Raw genomic sequence first — 25,975 nt, 5'->3', positions numbered from 1 at the left:
ACGTAATGTGACAAAGGCTTTGAGTGGTTACATTAAAGATTTGGAATAAAAAAGCTGTTTAATTTCCTCCATCTCGCTTCCATGGATGTCATAAAAGGCAACTAAGGGATACGCTTATAAACTGAGATTCTTTAGGCGATGGGCTAGCAACCTGTGTGAAAAAATTTTGTCTCGAGACTTCTGAAATACGTCAACTATCCGTCAATTTCATTTAGAAATGCCGATAAAATGCATGATCTTTGAAAGTGAGAAGTACATTTGAGTAAAATGCCTGTCAAGTGAATACAAAATATTTGAAACTAATTTCCTTTCAAAATAAATTATAGGTAGATTTGCAAATATGAGAGAACGATGCTGTTACCGAGAATGTCGAAATGTGAGTACACATACATACACATATTTAAAATCATGTGCATTAGGTAGGTACTCCAATAAGAAAGTAGCACACGGAATAACATATAGTCTAAGAGCTACTGAACCCTCCGAGTAACGGTCTTCCTGTAAGGCTAGAAATTTGTAGTGATGATTTATAGCATACCAAGGCCAAAAATCATGATCTGGCAGGAATCTGCCCTGCACGTCATCATCACTTTTATTTCTTAAAATGCAAAAAACTTAGGATAAAAAACTTCCTACAGCAGGAAGTCTAATCGCCTGGCAATTTTTTTTTATAATTATCAATAAATAAAATAGATGATATTAAGTTTTGAAGCTTACAGCAGGAAGTTATTTTATCCTATGTTTTTTACATTTTAAGAAATAAAAGTGATGATGACGTGCAGGGCAGATGCCTGCCAGATCATGATTTTTGGCCTTGGTATGCTATGAATCATCACTCTACAAATTTCTAGCCTTACAGGAACACCGTTACTCGGAGGGTTCACTAGCTCTCCAGCTAATATTTTGGTAACATACGTTGGTCATCAAATTATCTATACTAATATTATAAAGGTGAAGAGTTTGTTTGTTTGAACGCGCTAATCTCAGAAACTACTGGTTCGAATTGAAAAATTCTTTTTGTGTTGAATAGACCATTTATCGAGGAAGGCTTTAGGCTATATACCATCACGCTGCAACTATAAGGAGCGAAAAAATAATGGAAAATGCGAAAAAAAAACGGTGTAATTATTCATCCTTGAGGGCTTCAATGATGCCCGAATAACTATTCCACGCGGACGAATTCGCGGGCACAGTTATTAGCAATAAACCTGTAATTGGCTCTTAAATATATAAGCTAACATACATACGTACATATGGTCACGTCCATATCCCTTGCGGGGTAGACAGAGCCAACAGTCTTGAAAAGACTGAATGGCCACGTTCAGCTGTTTGGCTTAATGATAGAACTGAGATTCAAAATAAGCTAACGATTGTAAAGTTTGCTGTTGGTCATCCAATTATATAAAATAAAATAATTATTGTTACAGCAACGCGACGCGTGCTGCTCAATAAGCACTCTCTGCTCGGCCTGCCAAGTTTGCGAAGTGAATTACATTCCCTCCAGCGACGCCAGCGTATTCGCGTACACTTATTTAAAATGTTGCTATTGTTGTACCTCCTTATGTCAGTATACTGCCGAAGTAATCAGTTTCTTCTGTTGTATAATCGGCTGTTTATTAAACTGTGAGTATAATTCAAAGAGAACGTATGTGTATGAAGCATTTTGTGATCTTGCATCGGCCAGCTTCGAGTTGGTGAAGTATGTTCATTGCACGTTGCGAAGGTTGGTCAAATATTTTTGTGCTTCGGAATAAATTTTTTGTGGTGTAACTTTGTTTTTTTTAATATTGAGTACTTACATTAATAATTCAAGAAACTGTGTCTGATAAAGAAAGGTGATAGGTACCTACGTTACTACTCCAAATTTTTTACTAAGATTTATTCTTTTGAAATGAAAAAATGTGTGGTAGGTACATTAATTTATTGATAAAGAAAGGTGATAGGTACGTAACTACTCCAAATTTTTTACTAAGTTTTGTTCTTCACTACATAAGTAGTACCTATAAAACAAAGTCGCTATTTTAGTCTGTTTGTCTGTATGCTTAAATCTTTAAAATTACGAAATGGATTTTGATGCGGTTTTTTGTAACAGGTTGAGTGATTCAAGAGGAAGGTTTTTATGTATAATAACATTTATAATTGTGCACCCGTGCGAAGCCGGGGCGGGTCGCTAGTTTGTAATAAAAAAAAATGTGTGGTACATTAATTTGTAGAAACTTAAATGTAAGATACATACAAACATACATGTAATCATGTCTATATCCCTTGCGGGATAGACAGCCAACAGTCTCGAAAAGATTAATTTAACGTTAAGCTGTTTGACGTTAATTGAGGTCTAATTAGTGACAGCTTGCTAGCTTATCGCCTAAAAGAAGAATCCTAAGTTTGTAAGTCTTTCCTTTAGTCGCCTTTTATGACACCCATGGGAAAGATAAAGTGGTACTATTATTTTTCCATTGGTACCGGGAACCACACGGCAAGATATTAACTAAGAAACTTATGGACGGCAGATAGTTGTTAGTGCTTTAGCCTTTTTGCCGAAGAAATGGAATCAGGTTTTGCTGTAAACCATACAATATGTTTGTATATTTCACCCAAATCGTAGGATATACAATTGTAAAATAACAAAAATATGTAAAAAATGTTTTATTACAAAAAAATATACATTTAACAAAGAATTTTAAATAACGATATTTATAATTACATTATATTTTATATATGTATTATACATTAAGCATACTTATATAGCTAATTACATAAGGTTTTTCATTATTTTATAAACGTAGTAACTACTTTAACTCTTATTTATTATTTTTGGGCTTAGGTAAATGACAGTTAATAAGATCCGTGCAAATGTATTATAATTAGCCAAAATGTATCTTAAACCCAGTAGACACCAATGATTTTACCCAGAAAATAGCTTACTTAGAACTTTCATTCGAAACCAATTCACTCCTTAGACAAACTAACACACTATCATACAAAGTCCTACTTATCTTTATATCGGCCTCTGTGGCGCTGCGGTAATACGCTTGTCTGCGACACCGCAGGTCCCGGGTTCGAATTCCGGCCAGGGCATGATGAGAAAATAACTTTTTCTGATTGGCCCGGGTCTTGGATGTTTATCTATACAAGTATTTATTATAAAATACAGTATCGTTGAGTTAGTATCTCGTAACACAAGTCTCGGAACTCACTTCGAGGCTAACTCAATCTGTGTAATTTGTCCCGTACCTACTTATATACTATTTATTTATTTATATGGTTATGTTCCTTATGGCTATCTTCCAGTCAACCTTTGGGTGGACACCAATAAACTAGACTCGTGTCGATTTATTTATTTATTATTATTCTACACTAGGCCGCCATTTTAGCAGCAGCGGCGGCGGCGGCTGCGGCAGCCTTCTTCTTGACAGCCAGCGCTGTGCGCTGCTTCGCTTGGATTTTCGCTTTTTGACTCTTGGATAATTTTCGCTTTTTGTTCGCTTCGCTTGATGCTGTAAAATACATACAAACATACATATATAATCGTTCGAATACGTTTATATTCTCATCTTTTGCTCCTTATAACCTGCTTTAAGCGTGGTCATGCCTTTATTATTAGATTCAAATTAAAATTCAAAATTTTTATTCATCATTATAGGATACTTCATATCGCTTAATAATTGTCAAATTCATTATTATAGGACACTAAAGATTATAAGAATTTTATTAGTGAGAAAATATCTAGCTTAAGATTGATGCTATGTACTAATGTTACTTATATGTGTTTTTTGTGAAGAAATAAATATATTTTTTTACTTTAAATGTCAAGATCTTACAAGCATTCATAGCGGCCCTGTTGGCGGCGGTCCGAGCAAGTTCGCCGAGCGTGTTGGCGAGCGCGGAGCCGAACCGCAGGCAGTCTGTGCGCGACGCGGAGTGCGCTCGCAGAGCAAGTGTTGCCAGTCTGGAAAATATACTTATATTTTGGTAGGTACTAATTAAAACTTAATGCATGTAAAATGTAAAAATAAAGATGGCGTCGCGCTACGGGCGGGCTATTAGTCCACGTTCAATAATGTAGTTGAGTTAGCATCAGTCTCGAACTTACTTCGAGGCTAACTCAAAACATTAAATAACATAAAATCACGTCTATATCCCTTGCGGGGTAGACAGAGCCAACAGTCATCAAAAGACTGAAAGGCCACGTACATACAGCTGTTTGGCTTAATGATAGAATGAAGATTTAAATAATGACAGGTCCCTAGCCCATCGCCTAAAAGAGGAATCCCAAGTATATAAGCCTATCCCTTAGTCGCTTTTAACGAAATCCATGGGCAAGAGATGGAGTAGTCCTATTATTTATCTGTGGATGCCGGGAACCGCACGGCTAACTCATTTTGTCTCGTAATATATAATAATAATAATTAAAAATACGTTTATTTTCCTCTTTAAAAAGGTGAGCCTTAAGATCATTTTATAACTAGGTTTTATACATTTTATTTAATTGCTTGGTATCAACAGAGTTCACCTCTGGCTGGAGGCTAGTTCCTGTTATAGGTTCCTGAAGGAACCTGTGCTATAGGTAGCTAGGCCCCACCCTTGGAATTACATAGCATTTATGTTGGGCTGTCTATGTGTTGAATGAAGTGGAATCCTTCTACTATCCTTCTACTATTATAAAGGCGAAAGTTTGTATGGATGTATGGATGTTTGTTACTCTTTCACGCAAAAACTACTGAACCGATTACCATGAAATTTGGTATGTAGGTAGCTGAAGACCCAGAATAACACATAGGCTACTTTTTATCCCAGAGTTCCCGCGGGATTGATAGGGTTTCCATGCGGACGAAGTCGCGGGCGGCCTCTAGGTAAATATACAGGTAGGTAAGTTATACTAAGTACTTATGTCTACGTATGGGAATCACCGCTGGGAGATTGGTTGTGTATATGTATTTACCTTCCCGCCAAGTCCTGCTGTTCAGTGTCCAGGTCGCAGGTGAAGACTGTGGCGTTCTTGTTCTTCCCCAGCGGCATCTGAAACCAACGAGACTGCGCTTGGAAATGTTTGTAGTTTTTTATTGCTGGCAATTATTACATACATACATACATATTCAAATTCAAATTCCACATTTTCATTCATTATTATAGGATACTTCATATCGATTAATTATTGTCAAAACGTATGGTTTAACAACATTGGTTATACATACATACATACATATTCAAATTCAACATTTTTATTCATTTGGTTATACATACATACATACATATTCAAATTCCACATTTTTATTCATTATTATAGGATACTTCATATCGCTTAATAATTGTCAAAACGTATGGTTAAACATCATTGGTTATAAATACATACATAGGTACATATGGTCACGTCTATATCCCTCGCGGGTTAGACAGAGCCAACAGCCTTGAAAAGACTGAATGGCCACGTTCAGCTGTTTGGTTTAATGATAGAATTGTGATTCAAATAGTGACAGGTTGCTAGCCCATCGCCTTAAAAAGAATCCCAAGTTTGTAAGCCTATCCCGACATAGTCGCCTTTTACGACAAACGGTTTTTAAACCTGAAATAAATGATTTTTATTTTATTTAATTTTTTTTTATGTATGTTTTAGGTACTTTCTATTAGTTTCATTCAATTTAATAGTTATAACAAAATTCGGATTACAATTTAATTGTACCTTGAAAGTCTGAGGACATAGCCCGAATAAGTATCGTTCTAGAGTGATCTTCAACTCCTCAGCAAACATCAGCGCCGGACCACCAGCACCACTTGTTTCTACCATCTGAAGCCATTAAAAACAATATTTAGATTTTCCCTTGCGGGGTAAACAGAGTGAAACAGTCTTCAAAAGACAGATAGGCCACGTTCAGCTGCTTGGCTTAATGATAACAGTGACAAATAGTGACAGGTTGCTAGCCCATCGCCTAAAAAAATAATCCCAAGTTTGTAAGCCTATCCCTTAGTCGCCTTTACGACATCCATGGGAAAGAGATGGAGTGCTCCTATTCTTAAGTAATTGTTACAATTAAGAATAACATACATACATATAATCACGTCTATATCCCTTGCGGGGTAGACAGAGCCAACAGTCTTGAAAAGAATGATAGGCCACGTTCAGCTGTTTAAATAAAGAATAAATAAAAACGATTAGCGACAAAATATTTTAATTCACCCAAATGTGAAATTGATCTAGGTACCTACGTTTTCTTGGCACCGTTTCTAAGAATCGCTCGACGATAATTTTATTTAGTTTTGAAATGGACAGGCGTGGACGTAAAATATCAAAGAAGGAATGTAACGTACTGCACGGCTGATTTTTAAGATATTACAAAAAAAAATCGGCCATGTGCGATTAGGACTCGCGCACGAATAGTTCCGGATCATCGTCACGCTTTACCTTCATAAACATACATACATACATAAAATAACCACATAAATATTGTAACTAAAAATAAAGAAAAAAGATGACTAACAAACTAAACTTTAATTTCTAAATTGTACAGTCCCTGCATAGCATCAACATGCGGGAGTGTGCCTAGAAGGCTGGCAGCATTGCCAATTTGAATGGCAATGCTGATTCTGTAACTAAATAAATTCAAATCTATCCTATGCTCAATCTTATAGCGAGAGACAAAACATACACGAAACCTGCACATTCAGCCAACTGAATGTGAACATTGTCAATATTGTATGGAATACCGGCAAGATCGCAGATATATGTAACAGGCACAGGAGTCGCATCGTAAAACCTCATCAAATCCAGGGTCGTGGTCAGAGGCTGACCCCGGGCTCCTCCAGACAGGTGTGGACGTAATAGGGATTAACGGTAGATACGTAGGTAAGCCAATAAAAACCTAAATGATCGGTTCAATATTTCCGCAAATTAGCCCAAGTGCTGTGTGGTTCCCGGCACCAATACAAAAAAGAATGGGACCACTCCATCTCTTTCCCATGGATGTCGTAAAACGCGACTAGGCTTACAAACTTGGAATTCTTTTTTAGGCGATGGGCTAGCAACCTGTCACTATTTGAATCTCAATTCTATCATTAAGCCAAATAGCTGAACGTGGCCATTCAGTCTTTTTAAGACTATTGGCTCTGTCTACTTCGCAAGGGATAAAGACGTGACCATATGTACCTATGTATGTAAATATTGTAAAAAAGCTAAACCGCTGGAGCAAATCGAATGAAATTTGATATGCATATAGTTAAAACTCGCGCTCTAATACATATAGTATAAGTACTTTTCTTTTGTTTAAATCAACCCCTAAAATAAAAAAATGTGCAGGTTTCCTCACGATGTTTTACCTCACCGTGAGAGCATCGGTTAGTATTTAAACTAATGTACATAAGTCTGAAAATAGTCATTGGTAAATTGGAAAATAACATAGCCGAGGTGGTATTTGAACCTGAGCCTTTCTGCGCATTACGAATTTAACCGGGCACCTTACCTATTCCACCACCTTCTTATTGTAAATCCAGGGAAAAGTCCAAAACAATGACTGCGAGGGAAGATGCGGGTGAGAGCTAGTGACGTAATAAATAACAAATATGTCGACAATAAGCAATGTTTATGTGACATAAACAGCGTAGATGCGTAGGCGCACCCCGAAAAATAACGATTATTTCTGAATGTCCTTCATTTTATCACAGTTCACTGGTACAATTATTATAGTGACGTCTTTTGTTTTCTGTTTTAGTTTTTTTAATACTTGATTTTAAGTAGGAATATACAAACATACATGTATGTATGTTTGTATCTTAAACGCCACGTTCAGCTGTATAACTTAATGATAGAATTGAGATTCAAACGCGACAGGTTGCTAGAACATCGCCTAAAAGAAGAATCGCAAGTTTGTTACTTGATTGAACTCTTTCAGTAATTTTTAAACAAAGAGGTGAAAGAGCGGCTCAGTCTATGGTTTTACTTCGTAACGAGACCAGCATGTGTTGGAATTATAGTATTGTATCAGTACCTATTTTAATTTAAGAACTGTTATGTATTTTTTTTTTTTTTTATTGTTTATGGGATATCAATATCTATGATTAACCTGATAGCTACATGACATGTGTACGCTGTGTTCGCTCCGAGAAGTTCTTCAACTTCATGTTCTAATTCAAATTACATTTTTTATTCGCATAACATGAGTAGGTACGACAAGGTCTAAAATTAATAAGCGTCTTTTAATAATATCGCTCACCTTGTTTCTTGTGCAGCCAGTCAGTGGACCAAATTAAAAAAAAACATTCGTGGTATCCAAACGGACTTTTTTTTCTACAAATAAAAAAAAAAAACTACCGCGTCAATCCGCCTTGCCAACCCTGCCACTCGTGACATATTTTACGAGCGAATATTATTTTAGACGAGTTATTATCGAATTTTATAATGTGTTATAAAATTTTAGAATAGCCACAATGACGGCGGCGGTCGGTCGAAGTGTTTTTCTGAACGCCTCGTGTATATTTTTTTTATTTGCATTGCGAATTAAATTTTTGTATCTCAATGGCATCATTGTGCCATACAGCTGAACGTAGTATTTTAATGTCGAGACTGTTGGCTCTGTCTATCCAGTAAGAGATAGGGACGTGATTATAATACACATATTCAGCATTCAAAATTCAGTTGAAGACTGATAGGCCGCGTTCAGCTTTTTGGCTTGATAATAGAATTGAGATTCAAATAGTGACAGGTTGCCAGCCCATCGCCCAAAAGAATCCCAAGTTTGTAAGCCTATCCCTTATTTGCCTTTTACGACATCCATGAAAAATAGAGAGGGAATGGTCCTATTCTTTTTTGTATTGGTGCCGGGAACCACACGGCGCACATTTTACGACATCCATGGTTAATCTGCGGAAATATTGAACCGATCATGATCATTTAGATTTTTATTGGCTTACCTACGTATCTACCGTTAATCCCTATTACGTCCACACCTGTCTGGAGGAGCCCGAGGTCAACCTCTGACCACGACCCTGGATTTGATGAGGTTTTACGATGTGACTCCTGTGCCTGTTACATATATCTGCAATCTTGCCGGTATCCCATGCAATTTTGACAATGTTCACATTCAGTTGGCTGAATGTGCAGGTTTCATGGGTGTTTTTCTCTCGCTTTAAGAGCATAGGAAAGATTTGAACCATGGTCACATCGTTATGGATCATCTTAGGATCTATCTCAGGTTGGCTGGAAGAGATTCCACTTAGGGATAAGCCCGCCTTTGTACTGTACCGTTTTTATTTGTAATGTACTCCTTTAGTGAACAATAAAGCAATTACTTACTAACTTACTTACTTACTTAATAATCACTAGATTATTGGGGTGATGTGTAGGTAAAGTTGGTTGCTTAGCGATAAGCCCACCTTTGCTCAACATATTCATAATATATGTTTCTACCACATATGTATTTTTTATGGGCAATAAAGATAATTTGTATTTGTACCTACCCATCTACAATGTAAATGTTATGCAATTTTTTATTATGTAATTTTTTTTTATTTCCACCTCGGCACTATGTATTTGTTTTTCTACGTCACTACGCTAATTTCTACGCTATGTGCTTAAATATACAACTTCTTTCCAATATATATAGGCCCGGGAACCACACGGCCCCAATACAAAAAGAATAGGACCACTCCATCTCTTTCCCATGGATGTCGTAAAAGGCGACTAAGGGATAGGCTTACAAACTTGGGATTCTTTTTTAGGTGATGGGCTAGCAACCTGTCACAATTTAATCTCAATTCTATCATTAAGCCGCTTAATGATAGAATTGAGCTAAATAGCTAAACGTGGCTGGCCATTCAGTCTTTACAAGACTGTTGGCTCTGTCTACCCCGCAAGGGATATAGACGTGACCATATGTATGTAGGCCTGTAGAGGTCATAATGATTACCTTTGGTTGTTTCTGATGCTGTGGTGGTTCCTGCACGGTTTCACTCGAATCCCCGTCCGACAATTTTGCGTTCACTTCCAAATACATAAACACAAACATAAGAAACACAAAAAGTTTTAACGAACACATTTTACCGTTTTTTTTAAAATCACAATTAAATTTTCCGCATTAAAAATTAAAAAAAAACTCCTTTTCTAAATAATAAAATTCAGATGCCGCGCACTTCTCAATTTAAAAATCTTTATTATTTTTTCATTAAAAAAAAGTTTTGCGAATTGACGTAAAAAAACGCGGGAAATCCTTGTCCTTTGTTGTCAGGATGAGTGACTCCAGGCAACTGGAGAAGCAGACAGCAAGACGCATGGTATTTTTAGAATTGAAGGGGCGTGTATTAAACAGCAAATGCGTCAATATTATCGGCCGAAAATATTACATCTACTTTATTTTCAGTCTTGCACTTGTATCAGATATTTTTGGGGTTAACTCTTAGCATTGTGTTACGTAGAGGTGTTAAGACATAATGTCCTATCTGCGACGACTATATTTATGAGAAGTTGTGGGAAAATAAGCTGATAGAATCAATAGCAGTGTAAAGACGATACGAGTATCTATACTATTATTATAAAGCTGAAGAGTTTGTTTGTTTGAACGCGCTAATTTCAGGAACTTCTAGTTCGAATTGAAACATTGTATTTGCGTTGAATAGGCCATTTATCGAGGAGGGCTTTAGGCTATACAACATCACGCTGCAACTATAGGGAGCAAAGACATAAAGGAGTATGTGAAAGAAAAACGGGGAAAATTATTCATCCTTGAGGGCTTCAATGTGCCTAAAATAACTATTCCACGCGAACGAAGTCGCGGGCGTAGCTAGTAAATGATGTAAATGGATGGTCTAAATCAGTTCTCAAGTGGCTTAAAAACGAAATCGAAACGGTTCAATGTTCGATTATTGAAATCTATATCCATTAGGTATATTATATTTTAGGACCTATGTTTTATTATTTTTTTTTATTTCGCATGGATGTCGTAAAATGAGACTAAGGGATAGGCTTATAAACTTGAGATTTTTCTTTTAGGCGATGGGCTATCAACCTGTCATTTGAATCTCAACAGAATATATAGAATAGATAGAATTGAGATTCAAACACTATTTTAATCTCAATTCTATCATTAAGCCGAACGTGGCCTATCAGACTTTTCAAGATTGTTAGCTTTGTCTACCCCTAAAGAGATATAGACGTGATTATAAGTATGTAGGTATGTATGTACCTATGTTTTCAGAATTCATTCATGTTTTTTAATGTTGACAATGTGCATTCGTCCATGATTTAGATTTAAGAGATCTATTTTTTTAAATTGACGTCCGATGAAAATGCTGCAGTGTAGTTTGTCCGCCGCTTCTTCTACACCTGCGCTTTGGAAGCGGCAGTAGTTATAATTAGATTTAAGTTATGTGACGTTAATAAGTAATACCTTGTATAATAAATCTATTCTATTCTGTTATTTAAAAAAATGATTTAATACTACCATTAAAGTACTTAGTCTGAGGATACCACGGTCAGACGACGTTACCGCATGCATATTCATAAATGATAAATGTTCTTATGTAGGTACGTAAGTACGTTGGTAGGTAATGTTATTTTTGATTTTGGAATAGAAATCTTTTTTTTTCAAATTTCAGAGCACCAAGGCTATGACCCAGTGACTATGTTAATTACTGTGCAGTATAACATTCGGAATTCCCACGAGAGCGAAGCACCAGTATGCAACTTGTATTATAATTATATTCAACCTGAATTTTCATTGCTGTTTTGTATTCTCGTAAATCAACGTCTTTTAAACAAGACGTTCCGTTTAGTCTACGATCGATGGTCGTAAATAATGATGGATCGCGTAAACAGAAACGTTTTTAACCCGCGGTCACAAAAAGATCAAAAAAAGAAGGGTATCTTAACCGATGCCTGCATGAAAATATTGGTGACTTTGGACGGAGATGAAGATGTAGGTAGGGTAAGAATGGGTATTACCGGTCGCTTAAGGAGAAATAATCACAAATCAAATAATAATCAATATTCCTTTATTAATCTTATCGATAACAAAACTTTAGGTAATCTTCTAACTAAATCACATTAATTGAGATCAATAACTGAAACAATTTTGGCATAATTAGTCTTAAAAAAAAAACTACTTTGACTGGTATTCGACACCACGGAGGGTAAAACCAGTCAGTCGGTTGATAATACCGGTCAAGGTTTGTTATGGCATAAGTCACAGATATAACCCTCTGGAGAGTCACAACCAGAGCATTCAGCATGTGCCCAGAGGCCACACAGTACACATCTATACCACAGCTCGTTATTTTGCCCATAATCATCGCAAATGATACATTTATTTTCATAATCATCATCAGCATCAGTGTCTTCATCTTCACGTAAGTCTGTCATTTCTATTTCCGAGTCCGATGTACTATCATTACGCTTGTTTTTGTCTTGAAGCACTCTTCTTTTAGCCTTTTTCACTTCGATCGATTTTCCTTTTCTTTTAATTGTCTTTTTTTCAGGTTTTATTTTAAGTTTTTTCTCTTTTAAAATTTTTCTGTTTTCTTTCTCAATCAATGCTTGTTTGTTAGGAGTTCCTGTCAGGACTGATGCATGCTGCTTGCGAGATAGTATATTTTTTGTCTTTTCCATCGACTTACTTGGCAGTGGCAGAAGATCCCTAACTGTGATAGTATTACCACTTCCTGAGGTAGAAGGAATGGGGTTTGTATAAATATTGCTCGGCTGCTCAAATGCGGAAATTATTGGTGTATTATTTGTTGAGACTGGTTCAATTACATCAATAAGAGATGGTGATTTAGATAAAATGGTCTGAGAATGAGTTGGTGGGTCATGTGTTATTGATTCATCTAATATGATTTGGGCTTCTGGTGTCTTGTTATCCCGGTCTCTTACTTCTTCTGTCGAAACTACAACTTCGTTACTATTTAAAATTTCAGCAGCCACAAAATCTTCGTCTGTAAATACGTCGGGGTTTAAAGGATATATTCCTGTAGCAGCAAAACCTGCTTCAGCTTTTGGAATGGTTGCTATTTTTTGAAAAGCTTTTCTGAACAGTGAAGCGAGATCATTTTGTGTTATCTTTTTTCCCAATTGATTCTTTATAAAAAGATTACATTCTTGTTTATAGGCTGCTTTCAATGGACCATAGACGGAAACATCTAGGGGTTGTATTCTATGCGAGCCATGTGGTGGTAATGATAACATCACTATGTTGTTGCCTTTGCAAAATTCATAAGCTCTCAAAGAAATGTGGCTTGCATGGTTGTCCAGGACCAGCAATATGGGCTCGTTTTCTGAAGGCTTGGTGAATTCTGCAAAATGCTTAAGCCAATCTACAAAGAGATCTTCATTAATCCAGCCATTTTTCGAGCACCGATAGACTGCCCCTCGAGGGCCGTCTGTTTCTAAAGCAGATGAATGTCTCTGTCGTGGATAAATTAGCATTGGTGGGACGTAGACTCCGGTAGCATTTACAGCACACACAGCTGTCACAGTCTTTCCTCTCTCTCCGCTAGTAATAGAACCTACACGTTTCTGTCCTTTCTCTGCCACAATTTTTCCGGGGTCTTGCACTGCGGAAATCCCAGTTTCGTCTACGTTCCATATGTTTCTTGGCAGAAACTTGTATTTATCCATTAGCTCTGTAAGAAGTTTGAAAAACATACCAACTTCGTTTTTGTTAAAAGCAGTTGCTCTATTCAGACTCATACCTTGAGCTTTCCTGATAGATAAGTGATTTCTTTTTATAAATCCTTTGAGCCAATCCTTGCCAGCAAGTTCAAAAGTGTCATTAAAATTATGCTTAATGTTATTTTTTACAGCATATTCGTATGCCATTTTCCTAATTTGAAGCGAAGTGCACCCGTAAAATATTTTACCAAGGAACTTAACCTGCGTAGCCATTTCGTTTTCTTGCTCCCTCGTGAAGACAGTGTTTCGTCCCAGTTGTGGTTTATTACTGTTCTTGTTCTTTATCCTTTCTTGAAGCGTAGAAAACGGTACACCACAAGATCGCGCTGCTTCTCGAATAGGTTTTCCATCCGCCACCAGGTTGAACCCTCTGCGTAGTTGATCTTGGCTCCATGACGCCTTTGAAACTGGTTGGCTTCTTCTTTTAGGCATTCTTTAATAATAAACAAACATAAATAACAATATTTTTTACTTATTTTACATGCGGGTAATACCGGTCAGCGCGACCGGCATTGCCCGACTAGAAACATTTCCGTAAATAAAATTCTAGGTTAAAAACTCGTCGAGATTAGTTCAAAAAAGAATATTACTTTGAATGCTTAGCATTTATGCTACAATAATCACCAGTAACAATGTTAGAAATGTGAAACAATAAATACTCACCTCTTATTGTTTTAACCCGAAAAATTACTTCAACTGGGCGCGAAAACAAGTGACGTGCGTTCATTGCAAATGGCGGCTTGGAATGAAGCGGGGGCCGGGGCGTTCGCGCTCGGCTACATCATGCGACGCGCTGTGTATGTGTGCGTGTGCGGAACGTAGTAGTATGGGAGATTTTGCGATGACCGGTAATACCTTCTGACCGGTATTACCCGGTTCTACCCTAATAAAAACATCGTTAACCATAATCTACGCTAGTCTCAAGGTGTAAGTGCTTAGGCAGTTTATGGCTTATAGCTTTTTCATAAACTGATCTATACAAATATTATAATGCTGAAGAGTTTGTTTGTTTGAACGCGCTAATCTGCAACTATAAAGAGCGAAGAAATAATGGAAAATGTGAAACAAAACGGGGAATATAATTCATCTTTGAGGGCTTCAATGATGCCCAAAATAACGATTCCCTTAATATTTTCTTATACATACATACATATAATCGCGTCTATATCCCTTGCAGGGTAGAGGAGAGGTCTTGAAAAGACCTATAGGCCACGTTCAGCTGTTTGGCTTTATGATGGAATTGAGATTCAAATAGTGACAGGTTGGTAGCCCATCGCTTAAAAGAAGAATCCCAAGTTTATACCTAAGCCTATCCCTTAGTCACCTTTTACGACATCCATGGGAACCACACGGCATTTTCTTACTCTAGAAATTATTTTAAAATATGTAGGTATAATATGGCAAAACAACGTTTGACGGGACAGCTAGTAATTTTAATAACACTGTCACATTTAGAGTATTAGCATGGATACTAGTCGTATGTATTTTCGAATCCTACTAATAATATAAATGCGAAAGTTTGTGAGTATGTATGTTTAGATGTTTGTTACTCTCGCCAATAGTAGGTACTGAAACGATTACGATAAAATTGGGTATGTAGGTAGCTGAAGACCTAGAATTACACATACGCTCTTTTTTACCCCGGAGTTCTGGCGGGATTGATTCCACGCGAACGAAGTTGCAGGCGGCCTCTAGTCATTTATAAAAATAGGTAACTGATTCCTTTGCTCTGCCGCGGTCGTATTAAAAAAAGAAATCTCTATTTTGTTTGGCTTTGGCGTAAATCGCTAAATGCGCGCGTTCTATTGATGTTTTAATAGCTATTACCTCGTAGTGATTTACCTTATCGATACATGGCATATCGATAAATTCTTGTAAAATGTTCTTAATTACATAAAACATACATACATAAAATCACGCCTCTTTCCCGGAGGGGTAGGCAGAGACTACCTCTTTCCACTTGCTACGATCTCTGCATATTTCCTTCGCTTCATCCACATTCATAACTCTCTTCATGCAAGCTCGGCGGTTTCGGGTACTTTTGACCTGACCCTTTACCAGGACGTCCATAATTATAATCATGGATTTTTACCTCTTACGGGATTCAGAGCGTCGGTGGTCGAAACGGTAAGGTGGCCGGTTAAAATGCGTGATGAGCAGAAAGGTACAGGTTCGAATCCCACCTCGTCCATGTACCAATGACGGATTTTATCGAGCGAAAACCTCGCTTATCCCCGTTGCGATTCGCCAAATATTCTAATCTGGTGCTCACACTAAGTATCAAAGATACCAATATAAATGTATATATACGGGACATATATACGGGATAAATTACACAGATTGAGTTAGCCTCGAAGTAAGCTCGAAACTTGTGTTACGAGGTACTAACTCAACGATACTAAATTTTATAGTAAATACCTAGACAAATAAACACCAAAACACACCCAAAACAGAGAAAGTTCGTTTATCATCATGCCCCGACCGGGATTCGAACCCGGAACCTCCGATGTCACAGACAAGCGTATTACCGCTGCACCACAGAGGCGGTTCGGCCGTCGAATATAACAGCATGTTACCAGATTCTCTCTGAGAAAGGCACGATGAGACTATGGCGACGCCTCCGAATCTCACACGCCACCAGCCAGCGCTTATGATAATAGGCTATTTGACAAAGTTCTAAAAACTATCTTAGGGTATTTATTTGTTTATAAGGAGCCCTACAAAAATACTTTTCTGCCTTTATTACAGCTATTTTATTAAAAAATCGAAAAAGAAAATGAAACATTCAAATATGCCGCCAAAACGCGACTTTTAGCAATATGGCGGGCATGGCATGCAGTGACGTAAATTTCGTGTAAATATCATACAAAGCTTGTTGGTGTTTCGAAAAGTTGTTATTTTCTCTTGTTTTATTTAACTTGTGCCACATCATATGTGTGAAAATTATTAAAATGAGTTCCTATAAATGTTGTGCAGTGCCTCAATGCACTAATACAACAATAAAATCTCCTACGAAACTGTTTTTTTCTATGCCGATGGATTTGAATATTCCCAAGAAGTGGTTTCAGATCAAGATCTAAGATATCTTGATCAAATTAAGGACGTCCTGGTAAAGGGTCAGGTCAAAAGTACCCGAAACCGCCGAGCTTGCATGAAGAGAGTTATGAATGTGGATGAAGCAAAGGAAGTATGCAGGGATCGTGGCAAGTGGAAAGAGGTAGTCTCTGCCTACCCCTCCGGGAAAGAGGCGTGATTTTATGTATGTATGTATGTATCTAAGATCAGTGGTTACCAAGATATACTTACATTGATGTTTTCACATACCTCAGTTCGGCAGCATAGAAATCTGGATTGTTTTTGAAGAAGACGCCAAACATTATTGCGTCCACTTTTGGTAGGTTTCGACTGTCAGCTTTCGCGGAATTGGTTTCCATTATTAAATACCTATGTTATCTGAGTAATCCTGAGCGATCAAACACTTATAAAAATCTTGAAAAATAATAGCGAACACTAAGGAACGGTACGAACGGTACGATCCACAGTCTGTTTATGGATAATTGACGTCATAATAGAAATAGCCAATCACGTTCGTTTTTAGTCACGTGACAGCTGCATATAAAAACCAAATTTTCTGAGACGGATTTTGTTTAAATAATGCAATATTTTTATCTCGCGTTATTACAAATCGCTCCAAAAAAATAATATTAAGACTGATGACATAAAAGAAATGTATATTTTTAATACAGTCAAATAGCCTATTATGTAACTTGTGTTTGGTGGAATCAATATTATATTTGGTATGAAAAAAATATTTGCGGTTGACTGTAATTTTTTCCCTCAGCATAGATAACTAAAATGAAAGTAATAAAATAAAATATTGGTAACATCTCCTTAGCGATAATTTACAAAATTTGGACTCAAATTGACTTTAAAGGTGTGTATTTATTTTTATAGAATGTAATAAAAAGCAAAATAGCTTTATTTCTAGAATATTTTGTGATACACAATTTGGTGAGCATTTATCCGTTATGGCAGGCACTTCGAATTTATTGGAAGTAATATAGGTGCATTTCTGGTAGGCGTTTAAACACAAGCCATAAAAAAAAGAATAATCTATTCTATTTTATAATTGCTTAAAACATTTTGACTAACCTCTAGAAATTCTAAACATGTCGTTAGCCAATGCATTAAAATGTAAAAAAACGCGCTGATGCCCGCCACGAAGAAGGATATAAATAAAAAAACTAATAACCAAAGGAGCGCAAAACAGCATCCAACCACCCCCATTTTCTGAAATATAAACGAGAACTAATTATGTAAGGGTTTCTTTTTTTACCGCCTTAATAAAAAAGGCGGTGTTCTGTTTGACCTGAAAGAAAGAAAAATCTTTTGGCGCAGAAGGTAACATTACCTGTATGTATGTATTGTATGTATGTTTGATGCGGTTTTCACGTTAGGTGAAAATGCAGCAGCGTAGTTTGTTCCGCCGCTTCTTCTACACACGTGCTTTGGAAGCGGATTAGTTAGTGATGTGACGTCAATAAGTGATACCTTGTATCCAATTTTGAAAATAAATCTATTCTATTCAAGAAAGTATTTGTTACGCTTAAGAGAAGATTTTATAACCGACTTCAAAATAGAAGGACATCGATTAGAGGCATTAATCCCTTTGTGAAAAAGTTATTTTACTTATGATTTAAGTGGGTTGAGTTTAATCTGCCTGATGGTAAAATTTAAACAAATAGGTAGGAATGAGACTTATTATGGCACACGTAAACTCAAAGGCGAGCAAGTCAGTTCTTTTTATACTTTCACTAGCTGTGCCCGCGACTTCGTCCGTGTGGAATAGTTATTTTGGGCATCATTGAAGCCCTCAAGGATGAATAATTTTCCCCGTGTTTTTCACATATTCCATTATTTCTTTGCTCCTTATAATTGCAGCGTGATGATATATAGCCTAAAGCCTTCCTCGATAAATGGTCTATTCAATGCAAAATGATTTTTTTGCGTTGTACTTCTTGAGATTAGCGCGTTCAAACTAACAAACTCTTCAGCTTTATAATATTAGTATAGATAATGATAGCTGGCCCGCACAAAACACACAGAACAAACTCTTCAAAACTCCGAGGGAGGCAACAGGTGACGCGGGAATGCTGCCTGTGTTTTTTTTTTCAGGGAAATTCATACATACATAAAATCACGCCTCTTTCCCGGAGGGGTAGGCAGAGACTACATCTTTCCACTTGCCAAGATCTCTGCATACTTCCTTCGCTTCATCCACATTCATAACTCTCTTCATGCAAGCTCGGCGGTTTCGGGTACTCTTGACCTGACCCTTTACCAGGACGTCCTTAATTTGATCAAGATACGTTCGTCTAGGTCTTCCCACTCCGACCTTTCCTTCCACACTCGCCTTGTATATCTGCTTAGTCTTTAGGTGAATACAATTTTTACTAATATATATAGGTAAGTACTTACAGTTAAAACTTATTTTTGTCTTTGATTTTATCGATATGATTGATTAAATAGGTATAATTATTAAAATGGGTTATTTCTCCAGAGGTCACATCTAAGTACGAGTGACAGTGTCATAATTGTTTAAAAAGAAAAATAAAGCAAGACACAAAATATAAGTAGCTTAAAAGCAGAAAAGGGCGTCCAGTCTATAAGTGAATCTCTTTTGTAATCCTCGGCGCTCATAGAATACCTACCTACTACTTTTTATATTTACGCGCCATGCGTAAGTCGAGGTATGCGCCGTGAATATAATTTAAAAGTATTTTACATACATACATACATATGGTCACGTCTATATCCCTTGCGGGGTAGACAGAGCCAACAGTCTTGAAAAGACTGAATGGCCACGTTCAGCTATTTGGCTTAATGATAGAATTGAGATTCAAATAGTGACAGGTTGCTAGCCCATCCCCAAAAAAAGAATCCCAAGTTTATAAGACTATCCCATAGTCGCCTTTTACGACTACACCATCCATATATGTATTGGAGTTCTAAAAGCGCGTTTGAGGTGTGTATATATGTATATTGCTTGTTAAAGTAATTGATGAAATAAAAGTACTATTATTTTTGTAAAGTTGTGTAATAACTGTTTTATAATGATTTAGCTATTTTACTTTTTGGCTCTTCTATTTTAATCTCTTTTTTTTATCTGAAATCATCTAAGTCTTATATTCTAAAGAAATTTTAATCAATAACAATAAAATCATAATATCTTACATGTATCTTTGAAATCACAGTTAAATTACGTAAAAAATCCTGTATCAATAAATTATTATCAATTATGTTGCAGATGCCTGTTATCTGCTGGTCAACTTCACTAAGATCCCATCTCAGCAGCGCGTATAGTGAATGCATGTTGTGTTTTACACAATACAGGGTGACTTTTAATTCAACTGCATAAATTTAACTGTTAAGTGTACTCATCTAAAGGATATTTAAAAACGTTAAAAGAAAAATATCGGTTCATATTTCAGAAAGTAGGAAAAAAAAAATAAAAGTATCAAAATCCACGATCCTAAATACGTCATATCACCCCGGCCGGAGGAAAAGCGACGCGTAAGATTCAGAGGTCAACGACACAATTCATTCAGCTGAGCGATTTCGACAACTCTGTACCTACTTGATCTTGATACTAGTAAAATCATTTATTTTTCAGACATTTATTTACATGTTTAGTTTTAATTTCGTTTTTGTAGTATTGGTCTTTAATAAAGCGTGTGACGTATTTTTTGATGGTTTTTTTAATGTGAAAACGATAACGTTTAATTTAAATAAAAATAGGCTCAAACAGCTAAGAAGCATGGGTATAGTCTATGTTTAAAAGGATGCAGTCGTTTTAAATGTCACCCTGTATAGCAAACAAGGCACTCTTAAATGTCCATCCATTAAACAATGATGAAATAGCAGCTGAACTTGCTGCTAATTTTGATTTTGCTCAGGCTTGAAGCAAGGACTGACATTAACAGGCATCAACATCAGGAACTTTCAGAAGGCGGGGCAGTCCAAAAATCCCTCGTGAACCATCTGTGGGAAGAGAAACAGAGACATTGATTAAAACATACATACATACACATGATCACGTCTTTATCCCTTACGGGGTAGACAGAGCCAACAGTCTTGAAAATACTGATAGGCCACATTCAGCTGTTTGGCATTATGATAGAATTGTGATTCAAATAGTGACGGGTTGCTAGCCCATCGTCTAAAAGTAGAATCCCAAGTTTGTAAGCCTATCCCTTAGTCACCTTTTACGACATCCATGGGAACGAGATGGAGTGGTCCTATTCTTTTTTTTTTATTGGTGCCTGGAACCACACGGCACGATTTTCACACGCATTGATTAAAAACCTAATTGATAGTGTACTCGCCTCACAATAATTTTATTAAATCTTATCATCACCATAATATTCACCTTTCATTACGCCCTCTAATCACTACTAATAGTCACTATCATCACTCGAAGAAATTTGAGGTCTCTGAAAAAAGTTATTATGATTAAAAAAACCGGAAACATTCTCAATGATCCTACTACTATTATAAAGGCGAAAGTTTGTATGGATGTTTGTTACTCTTTCACGCAAAAACTACTGAACCGATTACCATGAAATTTGGTATGTAGGTAGCTGAAGACCCAGAATAACACATAGGCTACTTTTTATCCCAGAGTTCCCGCGGGATTGATAGGGTTTCCATGCGGACGAAGTCGCGGGCGGCCTCTAGTATATTATTTATAAGTAGCTGTCCCGGCAAACGTTGTTTTGCCATATAAATAACCTTTAAGTAATGTTAAATTAAAAAAAAAATGTTTAGGGTGGACAACCCTTAACACTTAGAGGTATGAAAAATAGATGTTAGCCGATTCTCAGACCTACTGAATATGCATTCAAAATTTGGTTAAAATCGGTAAAGCCGTTTCGGAGGAGTACGGAGACAAACATTGTGACACGAGAATTTTATATATAAGAAGATTATACATACATACATATAATCACGTCTATATCCCTTGCGGGGTAGACAGAGCCTACAGTCTTGTAAAGACTCATAGGCCACGTTCAGCTATTTGGCTTTAAGATAGAATTGAGATTCAAATAGTGACAGGTTGCTAGCCCATCGCCTAAAAGAAGAATCCCAAGTTTATAAGCCTACCCCTTAGTCGGCTTTTACGACATCCATGGGAAAGAGACGGAGTGGTCCTATTCCTTTTTGTATTGGTGCTGGGAACCACACGGCACGGCACATGATTTATTATAATTAAAATTTAAAATAATCAAAGAATACGTAGAGGCAGTTATACAAAAAAAAGATTCTCACGTTTTGAGTATGATGTCCATGCTGTGTAGATGAGCCTGCTGGGTCAAATGTGGATGACACTGCATCCGCTAGCCTATTTATAGCCAGCGCTATTTGCTGCAAAGCCTCTACTTTTCTAATCTCAATCTCCATTTGCTTAGTTTGGACCGCGAGCTTTGCTTCCTGAAGCCTAGCTAATGCACTTCGTGACTCATCCAGGGACTCTTCTGCTTGTTGCGCTAAAAAACAACAAACATTAAAACAATATTTGATTGGAAGTTCTAAGAAAAAAATATATTTTTAGATTGTGTAACGCATTGAGTTGTTGATATGTATGTGTATATTATGTATGTATAAGTATGTATATTGTTTTATTATTTAAGTATGTAAACATACTATATTTAATTATTTTTATTTATTTCTTTTAACCTTTTTTTTTGTCATTGTACCCAGCTGCAGCTACTATCCCTTTACATAATATATTTCTTTGAAATACCTGGTTGACTGGAAGAAATCCCTCACAGAAATAAGTCCGCCCTTGTACGTCGTTATTTTTAATGTTTTTTTATGTATTACTTATAATTTGTTATGTACAATAAAGAATTTACAAACAAACAAACAAAAATTTTGCTAAATAATAATTGTTAGCGCCGTGAGGTTCCCGGCACCATTACAAAAAAGAATAGGACTACTCCATCACTTTCCCACGGATGTCGTAAAAGGCGACTAAGGGATAGGCTTATAAACTTGAGATTCCTCTTTTAGGCGATGGGCTAGCAACCTGTCACTATTTGAACCTAAATTCTATCATTAACCCAAATAGCTGAACGTGGCCTATCAGTCTTTTCAAGACTTTTAGCTCTGTCTACCCCGCAAGGGATATAGAGGTGATTATATGTGAATGTGATGTGAAAATAATATTTGATTGGAAGTTCTATGAGAAAAATTTTGCTAAACAATTGTTACTTACTCAACAAGGACCTATGTCTAGCATGAACTCTAGGCTTTCGTCTAGAACGTCGAGGCCTGGGCTCTGATTCTGCAGGCTCAAGTTGTGGTGCTGAGTCTTGTGGTGTATCATGGTCATCGGTGCCAGACATTTGTCTCGAGACAGGACTATCGGGGATAGGAATTTGGTCCGTTGAATCCTGCTCTAACCTGTATTTATTTATTTATTTATTCAGTTCACCAACAGTCGATACAACAGTAAATACAGAGATTATTCATACAATAAGGTTCGTTCTAATTGCTCAACCAGTTACTGGCAAACCCAGCATGCTATGTATGGGGGATAATCCGTGTTTAATTTTAATTATTACTGTTTAATTTTAATTATTACTGTTTAATTTTAATTATTACTGTTTAATTTTAATTATTACTGTTTAATTTTAATTATTACTGTTTAATTTTAATTATTACTGTTTAATTTTAATTATTATTACTGTATAAAGCAACCCATCCTATATTTTTGTGACCTCTTTTCTGCCAGAGCCTTGCTAACTAAACTAGTCAACAAATGCATCACATGCAACTGAAATTGGCTTTGGTTCAATTGGTAATAATGAAGCATTTACATATATTCAAAGGCCTCTGTGGCTCAGCGGTAGTACGCTTGTCAATGACATCAGAGGTCCTGGGTTCGAATCCCGGCCAGGGCATGATGAGAAAAGAACTTTTACTGATTGGCCTGGGTCTTGGATGTTTATCTATATAAGTGTTTATTGTAAAATATAGTATCGTTGAGTTAGTATCTCGTAACACAAGTCTCGAACTTACTTCGAGGCTGACTCAATCTGTGTGAATTGTCTCAAAAAAAAAAATATAATCTAAAATAGTTTAATTACTCACTCAATTTTGATTTCGCTCATATTAATTGACAACTCTTGGGGTTGTTGAGGGGATGCTTCATTGGCAGTAGTGTTCTACGGTGAAAATCAAAACATGATAAAATGAAACTGTTAAACTAATATAACAAACCAACATTTGTTGTATACATAAAGTGACCATGAATGAATGAGAGTTTTGAATGTGGATGAAGCGAAGGAAATATGCAGAGATCATGGCAAGTGGAAAGAGGTAGTCTCTGCCTACCCCTCCGGGAAAGAGGCGTGATTTTATGTATGTATAAAGTGACCACACATCCCGCTTTCAGGCTGGCTGTCCCCAGCGAGAGCAAAAATGTCCCGCTTTTGCAAACACAGCTAGTGTATACATAAAATGAAATTACCTGAGACAATAAGGGATTTTGTTGAGCACCCTGCAATGGAGTGACAACATCACGTACCAATATTGCTGCCACTCTATCCTCAATAGGGCTCAAAGATACATCTATTGCTGGTCCTCCTCCATTCCCATCCCCACTTTGGCATATGGTACGTAATTTCGATTTTACCCTGCCTTTAAAATCATTCCAGTACTGAAACAATTATGTAAAAAATTATTTTTTTATTGGCTAAGGTAAGAAACCATTATTACAACTAAAATAATTTTATGAATTAGTAAGCTTTTATAAAGTATATTTCAACACCAACTTTTTTTTTATTGTATCGTGTTACTAGCGTTATCGTGAACCCACAGGAACAATTCTCTTCCGGAATGAAGGGTATCCTATATAGTTCTCCATACCCCTGACTATGTCTATGCAAAATTTCATCCAAGTAGGTTCAGTGGTTTAACCCGTGAAGACAGGACAAACAAAACCACTTTCGCATCACTACATAGTATTAAACAAAGTCGCTATTTTAGTCTGTTTGTCTGTATGCTTAAATATTTAAAATTACGCAACGGATTTTGATGCGGTTTTTTGTAACAGGTAGAGTGATTCAAGAGGAAGGTTTTTATGTATAATTTTTTCCAAATTTTGCACCCGTGCGAAGCCGGGGCGGGTCGCTAGTTTCTTATATAAGAGAGGATTAATTTTAAATGAAATAAAAATACAACTACACCGCAACCACCTGCCCTAAAATGGATAGTTTTTGGTGAAGTTATTTCTAAGTACTTAAGGTTCTTACACGGCTCCATTCCTTGGGTTTCCTATATGTGCCCTCAGCATTACAAATCGTGGCACACTCATTCCACAGGCGAGAAGCAACTGCCCGTGCCTCTTTACTTTGTAAACGACCAAGTGCCAAATCTTTATGGCGCTCCATGAAATCCACCAACAGCTCCAACTGCCTCACAGAAGTTATTCTTCTGCTACGGCCAGCTTGTGCAGATAAGTTTTGTGACATTTTATCTACAAACGAAGTTTAATATGATGTTTATAAGAAAATTTTACAAAATAAAATTCAATGTTCTATTATTTGCCGGTTTATGTGGTGGTAGCCTATAGCACAAACCTCTTTAAGATCCGTCTCAACAGTAGAACGTATTTTTTTTTGTGCTGTGACTAACTATAATTTATAATGATAAAAAAAGCTTACTTTGTTAAAAATTTTCGTTTGCCGCTTTGTGAATTCAAAACAAATCACAATACAAACTTAATATTTGTTTGTCAATGTCAACTTCGAACTAAGCGTTACCTTTTTAAACACTGAGCAAAATACTCATACAGCCAAAAATCTTGAAAATTTATAACAAAAGCAGCAATGTACGCGCAACTGTTTCTTTTGAGTCGCAACACCGTAAGCCTTCCTAAGCGGCTTTATAACAACGTAAAGTTACTGGAATACCGTTTGACATTACAAACGCAACAGTAACCAAAACGAAACGCAGCCGAACTGTTTCGGTTAACAAATAGCAGAATTGGCCTGGGCATGATGAGAAACAAACTTTCTCTGATTGGCCTGGGTCTTGCATGTTTATCTATATAAGTATTTATTATAAAATACAGTATCGTTGAATTAGTATCTCGTAACACAAGTCTCGAACTTACTTCGAGGCTTACTCAATCTGTGTAAATTGTCCCGTATATATTTTACTATTCTATTATTTGATACATTCAAATGAATTTCAATGCTAAACCGTCTTTAGTCGAACTGCCTACCCTAATAAAAATCAAATTAAGAATTTAAGAAT

General features: G+C 36.6%; 3 protein-coding genes across 6 annotated transcripts; all 3 read right to left on the bottom strand.

Annotated features, from left to right (window-relative positions):
• Nucleotides 1-2,673: 2,673 nt before the first annotated feature.
• Nucleotides 2,674-10,319, bottom strand: LOC106138601 (uncharacterized). Of its 2 annotated transcripts, none has more exons than XM_060953136.1 (5): nucleotides 9,897-10,319; nucleotides 5,681-5,785; nucleotides 4,943-5,034; nucleotides 3,822-3,949; nucleotides 2,674-3,497 (listed from the first exon to the last, which is right to left on the bottom strand). In XM_060953136.1, exons 1-5 carry the CDS (start codon nucleotides 10,023-10,025, stop codon nucleotides 3,358-3,360), a joined length of 594 nt encoding a protein of 197 aa, XP_060809119.1. In that variant the 5' UTR covers nucleotides 10,026-10,319; the 3' UTR covers nucleotides 2,674-3,357. The 2 variants fall into 2 exon arrangements, with proteins under 2 accessions (XP_060809119.1, XP_013195244.2); XM_013339790.2 differs by having other exon boundaries at nucleotides 2,677-3,497; nucleotides 4,943-5,019; nucleotides 9,897-10,314.
• A 1,640-nt stretch (nucleotides 10,320-11,959) lies between these two features.
• Nucleotides 11,960-14,520, bottom strand: LOC106131806 (uncharacterized). The gene is made up of 2 exons (XM_013331018.2): nucleotides 14,315-14,520; nucleotides 11,960-14,084 (listed from the first exon to the last, which is right to left on the bottom strand). Exon 2 carries the CDS (start codon nucleotides 14,081-14,083, stop codon nucleotides 12,146-12,148), a length of 1,938 nt encoding a protein of 645 aa, XP_013186472.2. The 5' UTR covers nucleotide 14,084; nucleotides 14,315-14,520; the 3' UTR covers nucleotides 11,960-12,145.
• Nucleotides 14,521-19,792: 5,272 nt separating this feature from the next.
• On the bottom strand, nucleotides 19,793-25,426 carry LOC106138602 (nuclear apoptosis-inducing factor 1). Of its 3 annotated transcripts, none has more exons than XM_060953251.1 (8): nucleotides 25,381-25,426; nucleotides 24,970-25,193; nucleotides 24,186-24,374; nucleotides 23,807-23,880; nucleotides 22,929-23,116; nucleotides 21,980-22,197; nucleotides 21,081-21,144; nucleotides 19,793-20,692 (listed from the first exon to the last, which is right to left on the bottom strand). In XM_060953251.1, the coding sequence occupies exons 2-7, from the start codon at nucleotides 25,186-25,188 to the stop codon at nucleotides 21,106-21,108; spliced, it is 927 nt and encodes a 308-aa protein (XP_060809234.1). In that variant the 5' UTR covers nucleotides 25,189-25,193; nucleotides 25,381-25,426; the 3' UTR covers nucleotides 19,793-20,692; nucleotides 21,081-21,105. The 3 variants fall into 3 exon arrangements, with proteins under 3 accessions (XP_060809234.1, XP_060809236.1, XP_060809235.1); XM_060953253.1 differs by having other exon boundaries at nucleotides 24,243-24,374; XM_060953252.1 differs by having other exon boundaries at nucleotides 25,297-25,406.
• Between the last annotated feature and the right edge of the window lie 549 nt (nucleotides 25,427-25,975).

Source organism: Amyelois transitella, chromosome 31 (genome assembly GCF_032362555.1).
Source record: "Amyelois transitella isolate CPQ chromosome 31, ilAmyTran1.1, whole genome shotgun sequence".
NCBI lineage: Eukaryota > Metazoa > Arthropoda > Insecta > Lepidoptera > Pyralidae > Amyelois > Amyelois transitella.
Note: the sequence above shows the minus strand (reverse complement) of the source record. Positions and strands in the feature narration are given on the sequence as shown.